Raw genomic sequence first — 14,010 nt, 5'->3', positions numbered from 1 at the left:
CCCCCCCCCCCCCCCCAAACACACAATTCTTTACTTGAGAATCCATTCTTCCTTGCTAAGGTCTGATTCCAACACAGGTGGTGAGAAAGGCTCCCTAATGATTTCAGGAGTTCTGGAAGGGTGCTATACTGTCAACAACCTGCTACGGTCTTGAAATTCAGTGATCCACTCTTTTGGGTCTAAAAGACCACCCAAATTCTCGAATTTCTAGGTCCTGTCATAAACATTATCCCTGTAAAATTGGTACTATTTATTAATTCTACTTCAACAAATAGAAAAAACAAGGCTTAGAGAAAGAAGATATGTGATCACACTAAAAAACAGTTATACTTATATTCAGTTAAACACAGCATCTTAAACGCAGTTTGATGTGTTTTGACTACACACACACACACACACACACACACACACCTGTCACTTTATTCTTGGAGTGACGGAAGCCGTACTTACTACATGCCTGTTCTTTCTACTGATCTTTCTTAAACACAGTGAGCACAGTTATAGGAATTGGCATGGTCAGGTATTAAAAAATTATGGCAAACATATAATTTATAATTCATTCATTTTCCAATGTCCATTCGCTGAGTGCCTACCAGGTACAAAAAGGCACCATGCTGACAGCTCTTAGGGATGGAGAGAGAGCAGGACAAGATATTTTACAGTACTCAGAGGAGGAAGGGCATTAACCCATGGGCACAGGGCATAGAAAGGGAGAGATGAGAGAACACAGAAGAACATATAATGGTTTTGTCCAAGGCAAATAGAAGATCTCCTGTAAAATCATACGCTCTATCAGCCTTAACAAGCAGATTCACTGAACTTTCGAAATAAGCAAATGTAATCATATTTTAAAAGAAACACAAAAATCCAAGCTACTTGTACAATGTACTCCAACAGCTATTAAAATAACATCTATCTTAAAAAGGCTTATGTAACTTTTATTGTACTTCCGGGGTGGAGTGGGGTAGGTTGGAGAATAGATTTATGCTTACATTTTAGAAAACTGTTCACTGATAAAGCCATTATAGTAATTGCACTGGGTATGTTTATTAATTTGTCACAATTAAGTCAATAAGAGCTTTACTAATGTCCTATTACTTGATTAGTTTTGAAAGTGATTATCTTAAGAACTCGACTTAATTGGAAGCCTCTCAATTTACAAGGTACATTAAACTCTCAGTAGCATCTTAAGATTATTCAACATATGCAGGTCAATTACCAGTAATCACTGTTTTATACAAATGTTCCATAAAAACTATAGCATGACATGACAAAGAGGGAAAGTGAGATTTAATTAATAATGCTAAACTCCAGTTGACATTTTCAGGATAAAAGGGCAGCATAAGCATTCATATAAAGTCTTCCCTGAAACTGGGTCTGTTACTAAAAACCAAATAAAGGACCGCTAACAACTCTCCACCTTACAGATGAAGATAATTTGTCATGATTGCTAAATCACCAAATTGCACTGCCTGTACTCATGCCCAGCTGCACATTAATTTCCAGATTCGTAAATCACAATTAATCCTCGCTCCATCACTTTTCTTTCTCCAGTGAATGAAGAGACTGAAATCAATTATTGTTCATCCCATTTTTCAGAACAGATCAACTACAGATATTACTGCACAAGCAAGAAACATGGAGTGGTTAATGTACCCACCAAGATTGTGAGTCTTAGAAATTATTGGCTGTAGTCTAAATATTTTATATTGACCTTCCAATTCCCACTTAAAGATTCAATGAAGTTAGGTGAATATTTATAATGACTAACAGTTAAGGGCTGATAAAGTGTCTTGATACCTTGGCTGATTTTCAAACACCTATTCAAAATATGTCATAAACTTTTAAAATAGACTATTAATTAGATATTTGAAAGGTTTGTCCCACATTAACCAAATAAACCTGGTCTTAAGATTAATCACAGGAAAATTGATTGCTGGTTCATTAAAAACCTGGGAAAGTCAATTTCTTGAAAAGATTATTCCATTGCTGGCCTGTGAAAGTGGTGTATGAGTTTATGTGTTCTGACTTGTTCCTAAGTTATGTACACAGCATAAATTTCAAATTGCCAAGGTTGATTTGCCACCAATTGTGTGCACAGAGTGAACAAAGCTGAATCTGTAAAACACTAGTTCTGTGTTTTAAAACTTGAGATGAAAGCCACTTTCAGTTAGTTGCATTCAAATAACTGTAATTTCCTTTTATAAAAACTTCCTGGGGAGTTAACTGCTTAAACAGTGGTAGATGCTGAGGGGGAAGCTGTGGTCATATTTAACAATCCAGTCCCATGTGCTTTGTACCAGGGTTCTATCTGCCTAAAATTGAAGAGTGAAGAAGGCCTCTTGGCAGATTTCTCACATACCACAGGTCATTTTTTAAGGGATTCAAGCTACTCTCTTGGATAAATTGTCTCTAAATTGTCTACACATCACCTTTGATAAATTTCTGCACTTTAATCACTCATATGCTGCAATTTATCCTTAAAATGTAGGGCCTTCTGGAAATACAGAAAAAAATATTTTAAAAGATCTAATCCATCGCTGAGTAAAAAGTCAACCAGGTCACTCCACTCACATGTCAATTTTCTGCTCCTGCCCTACCAGAAGCACAGCAGTTATCTGAGCAGATGGAAATTCATGGAAGGGGGCGGTACTAGAGCCTGTATTCAGAAGCAGATATGGTCTTCTCCTTCCTACGGAGAATAAAAGACACTCAAAAACCCATTTACCTGAGTGTTAACTTCAATTATGACCAGAGGGAGGAAGAGAGGAAACAGTTCAGGCGTCCGGAGCCTCTTCCCATTGCCACTGCCTCTCAGTGCATGACTAAGAACAGCAAAGCATCCTTTGTTCAGAATTGCGTGCCCCTTACTTCTTCATAAAGCAGACGACACACAAAGTACGTTTAAATGACGTCTTGCTATCCTTATCGTCCACTTTCAATAAATAAATGCCTTCCGTTAGGTCAAGCTACTGAGTGCCTGGCAGAGATGTCTGGTGAGAAGTTTGGTGAGAGGACTAAGTGATTTCAGAAGAGGCCTATGTTTATTCCTACTTATCTGGTGGGAGGATAATCCCTGCTTCTGCTTTGGCCCTTGTAATGCCCTCAGGTACAGGGGTGGGACACCAGCTGCTTATAATAAAGCCACTTTGCCTAAAGCCACAAGTATGGCTTTATGAAAACAGCTCTGCTTTTTAACAGTTACCCTGAAGTTCTTAATTAAAAATGCCCTTTTTCTTTTTCTCCACGCTAAAATGGCCCAAAGTTTGCTTTCTAATCTCATTGGACTAAAAAAAAAGTAAAGGGGAAAAGGAACATATAAACTCTTTTCGAGTAATTAATGTTTCGAATTGGCTGCTTTCCAGAAGAAGCAACAAACTACTTAAAGCGGAAACTTTGTGTAATTATTAAGAGAACATAGCTCCTCCCTTCCCCACCAGCGGAGTTGGCTGCCTGACTGAACAGCTCTGAGATTTAAGAATATATTCAGCTCTTACGGCTCAGCCATTTCTTATTACAATGGTTCTCAAAGTGTGGTCCTTGGACCAGTAGCAGCAGCTTTTGCATCAGCTGGGATCTGGTTAGAAAAGCAAATTATCAAACCTTACTAAAAACCTGCTGAATCAGAGCTCGGTGTATGAGATCCAGCAATATCTGTTTGAACAAGCTCTCCAGGCAATTCTTACATACTCTAAAGTTTGATAAACATCGTTTTATTAAAGCTGGGTATTTTCAAACTGATTTTCTAAAAGTGTTTTTATATTTCAATAATTAAATTGACCATCAATGGAAAGGGAAGTTTTCAAAGGCAATTCAGATGAGAAATGAAGCTATCCTCAGCATATAAACACTAGACTTAAAGCAGGTGCTTCTCAACCCTAGCTGAATATTGGAATGCCTTGAAGGGCTTTAAAAATATGCCAGACCCTACCCCCAAACTAACTGAAACAGATTGGGGGGAGGAGACAGAGGGAGGCAGGAAATGATATTTTTAAATATCATTTAAATCCCTCAGTTATTCTAAAGCACAGGGAAAGTTGAGAATCATTGATATAAAGTAACCACAGCAGCTAGACCCTTAGCAGATGTAAAACAGCCTAAGAATTAGGAAACAGGGCTATGTGGATGTTTATAGCAGGAACACACACACCTTTTCATAGACAGGGTTTGTACCATATAAATTAGGCACTAGCCAGCATGCCCAACTTGGGAAAAGAACATAACACTGTATTGCCTCACGCCCTTTTTAAATCTTATGAATTGAGCACTTCTAATTTCTAGAACAGATAATCCACCAATAAATATAATTTTAGGGAGCAAATTCAGTTTTGATCCCATAGATTGGATCCAAAATGATAATTTAAAAAATAACAAAAGCTTGAGCATGGAGCCACTGCCATCCTACATGGACCACATGGTGACATTCTCTCTACATTTCCAGTTGGCTCTACTGAAACCATCTCCTTTCCTGACATAGGAAAATGGGACTCGAGCTTGAGAACAGGTTAGGAGCACTGAGGGTTTATAAACTGAAGATTACCACAAAAAGGCATCAGAACTAAGTTAGCAACAGCTATATACTATTTTGTCATATACCATATTTATACACAGTATTTTATAATAAAATAGAACAGTACCATAAATTAAGGATAACTCCAATGTACATTTATTTCACAACACTTTGCAATGTTTAACCTTCTTTCACATATTAATTTCATTTTCACAAAAGCCTTGTGAGGTCATTAGGATAGATATTATTATTGCTGTTATTTTAGTTTTACTTATGAGAAGACAAACAGATAGTTAAGTGAATTATCTAAGGCCAAGAGTTATACTGAGTATGTTAATAAACAGCAGTTTTAACTATGGTAATATTTCAATGCCTGATATTAATAACTTTGTGTGTGTCGCTACTAAAATCTTAAAGTATGGTTGATGACGATTTCCAGAACAGAAGAGTACAAATGGCCAAATGAATTAAAATAGATAGAACCTGGTATGCCAATATAATAAAACATCAAATCAGGGGGAGGGGAGGAGAACTCATAAAGAAAGTTAGCTTAAAATAGAGACAAGAGAAAGAAATATCAATCACAGTAATATATTGAACTTTTTTAGAAAACTAGAGGTGGAAAACGGGAGGAGAGGGGAACAGGGAAGGGGGCTAATGAGGAATTAGTCAACAGACGCAAGAATGATTGCATATTGTAATGATGAATAAGCTAACTATACTGATCTAACCACCACACGTTCTGCACAATTATTATTATTTTTTTTTCGTGTCCGGCAACGGATCGCAACCCTCAGTGTCGCGCCCGGACCGGGACCGGCAACGGGATCGCAAGCCTTGGTGTTGCTCCCACACCTCGCTCAGCCAGTGAGCAGGAACCGGTCTGTATGTGGGATCCGAACCCTCGGCGGGAGCGCCGCCGCGCTCCCAAGCAGTGCACTGTAGCAGTGCGCCACCGGGCCGGCCCATGCACAATTATTGAAAATCACCATTGTACAATATTATACATGTATGTATAATAAAAAAAATACTTGAAAAGACTGTAACTTTTTTTTTTTTTTTTACTTTTCTAGAGTTGGTAAAACACATCTTTAAATTCTTAACAGATCCATACAACATATAAATAAAACATAAACTGTAAGATAAAGTTCTGATTTTATACTTAAGCTTATATCACTACTACAGAACATTTTAAAGCAATAACTAAGCAATATTTTTGCCTCAGAATACTAGCAATCATTAAATCAGTTTGATGGCTTATATTCAGAAAATCTGTTTATTGATCCTTTAATATTATTCCTATGATGTTAAAGCACGGAATTGTATTCTGCTTCATTTGAACACATAATCCACTTCTTTCACACCTCAAACCAAAAACTTTGAAAAAGAGTTAGGAAAGTTAATAATACAGAAATTTATATTTCAACTGTCAAGTAAAAACATAGGGAGATATATGAAATATATTTTAAAAATATTTACCCTATTTGACTTGTCTTTCATAGTTCATGTCTATTAAAACACACCAACTATAATATTTAAGCATTTTAAAACATCAAAGTATTAAGAAATCCAGTAAGGGAGTTATCACCTTTTGTTAAAATATACACACAACCTGTATCACACGGGGTAATCTTTCACTACTAGAAAACATCAAGATATCTACTATTCTTAATTAAGACCCTATTTCAGTTAAAGCAAACCAATTTAGAATTAAATTATAACAATACAAATGGCAATGTAACTAATGACATAGTATGCATTTTTGTCAGGTGATTAGAATAGCCAGTGAATAAAGCTTTACAAAGCAGGAAATACAAACAGACCAGGGAGCTATGCTTCATTCATCCCCTTGCGACTAATGACAGTCTGAATGGAGATCAGCCATTCCCTAGCACACCCCTTGATGGCGTGCAGTAAAAGCACATGCTGTAGTCAGATCCACTAACTTAATATAACCGCCAGGTAAGTGTCAGTTCAGAAAAATCCACAGAGAGAAGTGATAATATAGTATATAGCTAAAACTCACTCATTTATCAAGAAAGACAGAATAATTATTAGGAATGCCCAGACTGTATGTCCTGTGATAGAAATGCATAATGGAAATATTAACTACATTATTTTAAATTAAGAACACACTTTAGATAAGCCCAAAATCTAGTAAGTCTACTCTACCTAGGCTTCAACTAAACCTAGGAAATGGTGTAATGTTTGATTTTACAAACCACAGAGGTGAATTTTCTGCTTTGGGTTAGAGAAAAAAAAAAAAATGCATAGGGCTTCTTGTTCATAGGAATAACATGATCAGACATGAGGCTTTGACATTTTCACATTAGAGAAATTGAGTTCTACCAAAGTCTAATATGTTAGAAAGGCAATGGTTTTCTTTTAGCAGAGCTGTTATGTGGCTTAAGCATTCTTATTCTATGATTATATTGGTGAGGCAAGCACATTAGTCTAGTCTGGTACTGTGTGCAACAGCTAGGTTATCAAAAGACTGCTTGCTATTGAGTCACAATTCCAATTAACTTACGACTTAATATTGCAGCTCTTGAATTAAGAATTTATTATAGTTGTGACAGAAGAGACAATTTAAAAATAATTTTTTTCTGAACAGATTTTGGGACAGAGTTTCTAATTTAGCATATTAGTAAATTACTTAGGTTCTCAATGTATTTTCAGCTGATGTTTTGACTCCAAATACATAAACCTTCCCATTCAAAATATTGCTTGCTTTAATGGGTACAAAACTATGCTATCTATCTTAAGTGAATCCTGTGCGATATATGCATGTATTGAAGCAACACACTGTACCCACAAATATGTACAAGTAAATGTTAAAAGAAAAAAGAAAAGGCTCAACCTAGTGAATACTTATTATGCCTCCTTGGCACAGACTGTCTTATATTTTTCAATCACCTGGGTGAGTGTAACCTTAAAAAATATACATTCTGCTTTATCAACCAGGCTGTGAATCCCCTGAGGTAAAGAACATGTCTGTTATCTTCTTGAATAAAGTGAAAAGAAGCAGAAAGTCTTCCCTGGACTTAGCACAGAACCTTCGTCACAGCACAGACTCAAATAAATGCTTATTTCTGACAAAGAAAAGGTAAAGAAACCAATTATCTTTAGGCAATATCCTGAAAACTAGAGGAATGTGAACAGATAATACCAATGAGTTCATTTTTAGTCAACATATAGATGTTGAAAGAGCAGCAGTCACGACTATTTCCAAAACTGAGAGGGAAGAACAGAAGGACATTACAGCCAGCATATTCAGTGCCTCTTCAATCATAATTCTTGCCAAGACTTTCAAAGTTAGTCAATAGTGAATACACAGCTATTTTAAAAAGTATCCTCAAGCACTTTTTTTCTCTTGGGCATTCTTCTACAAATATTCCCAAACATTCTGAGAAGGTAATTAAGAAAATATGATTTTGCCAGATACATTTTTTCTCCTCTCCTTTGAAATTTCTGCTGGTGACAGCCTTCAAAAATTAGAAAGAAGCTCCATGCCAGTGAAAATACAGAGATTCAGAGGAAACCACATATATATATGGGTGACATCCTTGAAAGTAATATTGTAGATAAATATGAAATGTCATTTCCTCCCCTACAGGAGATTTTATAAGATGATAAATCAGCTTCACAGTTGGAAGGAAACTGGATTCAATGAGCATACTTGATTGTGCAAAGGGGCAGGAGGAATTTTAGTGAACTGATACTCTATTAATTTTGCCAGTGCTTATTGTGTGAATTTCGGTAAGTCACTGCTATTTAGTAAATGGAACTGAGAGTAGATGAAATATATAATAAAAAGTTCATGCAAGTTGCCAGGAAGAAATTAAAAGTGTTCCTAAAAGCTGCCAAATGGTTACCTAATTTCCTCTAGTTTAACTTGAAAACATCAGAAAATACATAAATGAAAATGACACATTATTTTCCACCATATGTAATTTTCCTGTATCTCTGAAATTAAACAAAAAGTTCTAATGTAAAATACTGTGCAAAATAAGGTTTTATAAAAATGTGAATGCCCCAGTTAATGAATTCTTGACAGGTATAGATATGAAAGATAGTAGAGGATTCAGTATTTATAGTTAAGTATTCCTTTATGTACTGAAAAATATCACCACTGTATACCAAGGATAGATTTAACTGAGGAAAAATCCACTTGGCTGTTAGAAATAAACACTAAGTAAAGCCAAATATACTTCAAAATAATCCAATTTCTTATGTTTATTTCAAGAGAGGCCGGGACTAATTAGATGATATCAGCATCTTATAATCATTGACTCAAATTTGCAAAGACGGAGGCCCACATCCCTCTCAGTTCAGCAGGCCTTTATCTAATTTCACAGCCTTCCAGGAAGCAATAGGAACTAGCTCCACAGAAGGCTGAAATGATCATTGGCTCCAGGATTTTAAACCTGGGGTTCTTAGGTCCTACCTGGGCTTCCACAGTACCGTTAGCTTTTAGAAATTGCATAATAATCCATGTACTCAGGAATATGCATTTTATGAGAGAGGGCCATGTTTCATCAGAATCTTAAAGTGGTCTGCAAACTCAAAAAGGCTACTGAACTAGCCTACCTTCCATTTACAAATAAGCATGGAGAGTTCAAATGATTGCTCCAAAGACAAACTTCAAGTAGCTGTAAAAGACCTAGAACCAGGTCTCTTGATAACCAATTAGTGTACTACTATGTCCATATCATTTTTCTCAGAGGGCAGGCAGGAGAAAAATGAGTTAATCGTGCAGAGTGTTTTTGTGACCAGATCTTATTTTAGGTAAAAAAGGAGTATCTTGGTCAGACTACTGTCTCTAAATACGAAGTTTGAAGATATGGAAGGTAATATAGAAGGTCTGTATGAGTCAAATAAAAAACTCGTGGGTCTCCAAACAAACACCAACCTGCCTCCAAGCCAGACTCAGACCCATTTCCGTCTTAAGACTATGCAGCACACATTATGATCTTCACGCAGACAGAGGAATGCTTAGGACCCCCGAAGGGAAAAACAGATCCTGAGATATCACATTATACAATACAGAACAACCTCAATTTAATATGGCCCATTGGTATGGACTCTCTCCATCCCACTGCTCAACACACCTCTGCTCCACCCCCCAAACACACCCAAACATGAACACACTTACAGACAGGCACAGGATTATTTCAAGGTACAGACATATAACATAGAAATGAAAACAAAGCATGACATTTCATGAATTTATTAAAGGAAAAAGAAAATCAAACTGATTAATTTCATAATATTTTCATGATTAATTTTAGGACAGAATGTAACTAAAATAAATAATAAAGAAGAAATGTGCACTAATCCTGCCAAACCATCCTGTATATCCACTTGGTGTTTCTAAAACAAGATATTTGTTTCATTCTTGCATATGCATCAATGCGTGTATAATCATCTAAGTACATATTCTAGCTCTACCATTTACTTACAGTATGATGTTAGGCAAATTACTTAATCTCTATGTGACTTGAGTTCCCTATTAGTAAAATGAAGATAACAACATTATTGACCTTACTGGGTTGTTGTAAGAATTATATGTGGTAATACATGTGAAATGTTGAAGTGGATTGAATTATGTCCCCCCAAAACTCACTGAAGCTTTAATTGTGTCCCCCAAATTTTACATATTAGAAACTTGGCCCCCACTGTGACTGTTAAGAGCCTGGGAAATCCTATTATGGTAACTGAAAGGTGGAGCCTCAAAGAGGTGATTGGATTGTAGGACTGTGCAGTAGTGAATGGATTAAAAATGGTGGTCAGGGGTGTGGTTCTTAGGGCTTTAAAAGAAGAGGAGAGTCTGTCCTTCTTTCTCTCTGCTCCACCATTTTTGCAATGTGATACCCTGCCATCACTGTCACCCAGGCCTTCACCAGCTGTGTTCCCTGGACTTTGGAATTCCCAGCCTCAGAAACTGTAAGCAATAAATTTTGTTTTCTTATAAAATACCCAGTTCTGTGTATTTTGTTATAAGCAACAGATAACAGACTAATACAAGAGCCTATTACATTTTATGATGACAGTAATAGCTATTATCACCATCATCATTATTATCACGAAGAGGCACATATGCAATTAATAACTTATGGGGAGGAAGGAATTAAGAAGGAAGCTTAAGACAAATCATTTATTAATGAAATACTTAAGCTGTTACAAAAATTCAAACTACTCCCTGGGAGAACATCAGAAAGTCTGTTCAGCCCAGGCTTTTTACTGGGGCCATGTTCTCATGGACTTGGCACACCTGGGTTCTCCACCCAAAGGGGATGAGAAGGTTGGATAGATCTGGGTCAGTGGATCAGTTCCCTTCTCTCCTTACAACTGTGGGACGGGCAGTCTTAGTGTTCCCAGTCTCAGTTACACCAGCTCCTTGCATGGGAAGTCTGATTAGCCCAAGTGTTTTCTCTCTGCAGTATCTCTGACCACAAGCTTAACTAAAGTAAGTGCTCTTAGGAATTTACTTCCTCAGAAGTGAAATGCTTTGATGTCAACTTCGAAGATAATGGGATGCTCTTAGGATTTATGGAGGGAGACAGTATCACTGATGTACCATCACCATGAAATAGTGAAAACTTTAAATCATATCTGGCTTACATGACTCTATTGGGGTCATGCTATCATGGAACACTGAAAAGCTAATAGTTTCCAACACAAGGACAGACCCCAAGACTCCCAATCGAGTTAGTCAGTTGGCGGCATCATACAAGTAATTATCTATCTAGTGTCTAACTGTCAGGCCACAATCTTGACTATTTCACCTTAAAATATGTTGTTGAAAATGAAGAGTTTTACCTTTTCATATTCAGCAATGCCCAAGGTATTCCGGAGGGAGTATGAAATGCAGGTAGCAATTTTACCCCAAGTTCCACAGCTTTCTTTCGAAATATCTGAAAAGTTAAACAGTTAAGTAAGCTACTGCTGCAAGCAAAACAAAATGTACTATAATATTATCTCATATTTAGCACTTCTTTACTTTAAAATTTTCTTTATATGAAAAAAATACAGTTTCTCAAATTAACAGAATTACCTAGTAAAGTAAGAATCGTCCAGGGGCCATCATGCTGTGGGGTAATTGTTCCCAGTCTTGGTAACACATTAAAATCACGTGAGGAGATTTTAATACTACTGATGTGTGGAATACTGAGATTCTAACTTTTATGGTTTGGGGCTCCTGGATCAGAATTTTTAAAACATTACAGGCAGTGCCAGGGGATTTCAATGTGGAAGCCAAGGGGAGAAGCACTATTGCTGGAGGATAATTCCTGGACTAAGAATCAGGAGATCTGGTCCTATCCCACCTTCAGCACAGTACTCACTAGGGCACAGAGAAGGGAGAAGTTTTAAAAAGACTTATTATCACAAGTAATCTACATGTCCTCTCAGCCCCTTTCAGCTTTCACTTTCTCTGATGTTAAGCATAGGTGACATGAAAGAAAAAAAGTTAAATTGGGTACAGATTCTGCCCAGAGTTTAGTAGGAGAGATAATATACGCACATAAATACCAAGAACACAGACAACATGAGAGCTGGAGATGAAATCCTATAGGTATTCAGGTGAGTTCAGTAAGGCTGTATGGTGAGACACCATTTAGATGAGGACTGTATGCAGCATTTAACTAGAGCTATGAATGCTAGAGACTAGAGTTAGGAGAAGTAAACGGAGCATCCTTGAGGGATCAGTGTCAGCACAGACAGAGGCAGGTGGGTGCCTGAGAATAAATAGGGAATAGAGGGCTGGCCAGTTAGCTCAGTTGACTGTAGAGTGTGGTGCTGACAACACCAAAGTCCAGGGCTTGATCCCCGTACTGGCCAGCCGCCAATAAACAAACAGGGAATAGGGTAGCTTGCCTGATAAAAAAGGTGAATACTGGTAAATAATATCAGGCACCACAGCATGGGCCAAAATCACGGAAGATTATAAATGCAAGGCTAAAAATTTCACTCTTTTAAAATGGGAAATTTTTTAAAAATGAGTCTTTGAACAGCCAATTCAATTGAGCAGAACTGTGCTTTAGGAAGATTAATTAGATGACATCCATTCACATTTTTAGGTCCAAAGAAAAGTACCAACTTACTCATTCAAGGAAGAACTGCTATAGCTTTCCCTGCAACAGCTGCGGCACCAAGCAGGTGCCTCATCTCTTCTCCTTGAAACTGTGTGACTGAGAATGGTGGCCAGGGACTTACTTTTTCCTTCTGCCTCCTCCTCAACAAGGGAGAAGCAAGAAGGATGAAAGAGCCCTGAGGAGCATGGAGAATGGAAGCAAAGTCCTCTCTCAGCCATTGGGGGAGCCATTCACTACAGTGTTTGTCAAAGAAGTCACATTTGTCTTCTCCAGACGGAAGGGCTCCAGTCCGTAACTCCTGCTCTAAAATCTAACCCTCCCCACAGAGAAATCCAGGCACTCGCACTCCCAGACTAACGATAATCCCATAATACCAATGTTGAGGCTACTTCCGAAACCCTACTCTTTTGAAGTCTAACTTATAGTTAGTGATGAAAGTTAGGAAAGAAATGAGTTTCAATATAAAACTTTGGTTGACAACTTAGATAAACTGACATTCCTTGTAATCAAATAAGGACATATATTTGCAGTATACAGAAAGTGCTAAAAAACAAAGGTGCCATTTTTTCTACAAATTATTAAAACTACTGTCAAAGTGGACAATTTCCTGTATTAACAACAGTGTATGAAAGGAGTGGAGAAAGAAAAAAATAGATCTAAGGGTGTATTTTTCCTTCCCTTTCTCTACCTTACCCTAGAGAAGTCCAGGTTGCCTTCTGTTGTTAAGGTTTTATCCAATCACTGCCCAGACATCTGTTGACATTCTGGTTTTCACCCAACTTTTTAAACTGTTAATTAACTCCTTTTCAACAACTTACATAAAATAGAAGTCAAACTATGTAATTAAAATACCATTTTAGATATAACCATATGGCATGGGAGTTAAGGGCTCAGGCTTTGAAGGCACAGTGCCTGTGTTTGAAACTCGGCTCTGTTTCTTCAAACTGGGTAATCTTGAGCAAGGTGCGTAATCTTTTTGTGCCTAAGCTTCCTCATCTATAAAATGGAGATAAGAGCATTTACTTTTTAAAGGTGTGGAAAGAAATAAAGAAGTTATTATATTTAAAGACCTTAGGACACACAGTAATCACTCTAAAAGGTTAGCTGTAATTTTTATGGTGATAATGATGATAATGGTATTTCCCTAAGAACTTTCCCTGTTTACTGCCTGAAATTCTTGTCTTGGCTTTTATCCAACTGTTTTGGTACCTTCTACTTACTCAGGTTCATATTCTCTCTCTTTCTCTCTCTTTGTGTGTGAGAGAGATGAGAGAGAGAGAGAGAGAGAGAGAGTGTTATCCTCCTCCGCCTCCCTCCCTTACATACACACACACGCTCAATGCCCTCAGTTTTCATCACCTATCCACATTCCCGAAATAGACTTTCAGATTTAGCTTTAGTTCT

General features: G+C 37.2%; 1 protein-coding gene across 1 annotated transcript in view; it reads right to left on the bottom strand.

Moving 5' to 3' along the window:
- Window positions 1-14,010, bottom strand: part of MAN1A1 (mannosidase, alpha, class 1A, member 1) — a 165,870-nt gene that overhangs the window by 54,739 nt on the left and 97,121 nt on the right. The window contains exon 7 of the mRNA XM_008583287.1: window positions 11,333-11,427. Within this exon, the coding sequence (XP_008581509.1) occupies window positions 11,333-11,427 (95 nt within the window). The remainder of the gene's footprint in view (window positions 1-11,332; window positions 11,428-14,010) is intronic.

The sequence above is a fragment of the Galeopterus variegatus genome, unplaced genomic scaffold, assembly GCF_000696425.1.
Source record: "Galeopterus variegatus unplaced genomic scaffold, G_variegatus-3.0.2 Scaffold96, whole genome shotgun sequence".
Taxonomy (NCBI): Eukaryota; Metazoa; Chordata; class Mammalia; order Dermoptera; family Cynocephalidae; genus Galeopterus; species Galeopterus variegatus.
The sequence above is the reverse complement of the archived record's forward strand: the minus strand, read 5'-3'. Positions and strand labels throughout refer to the sequence as shown.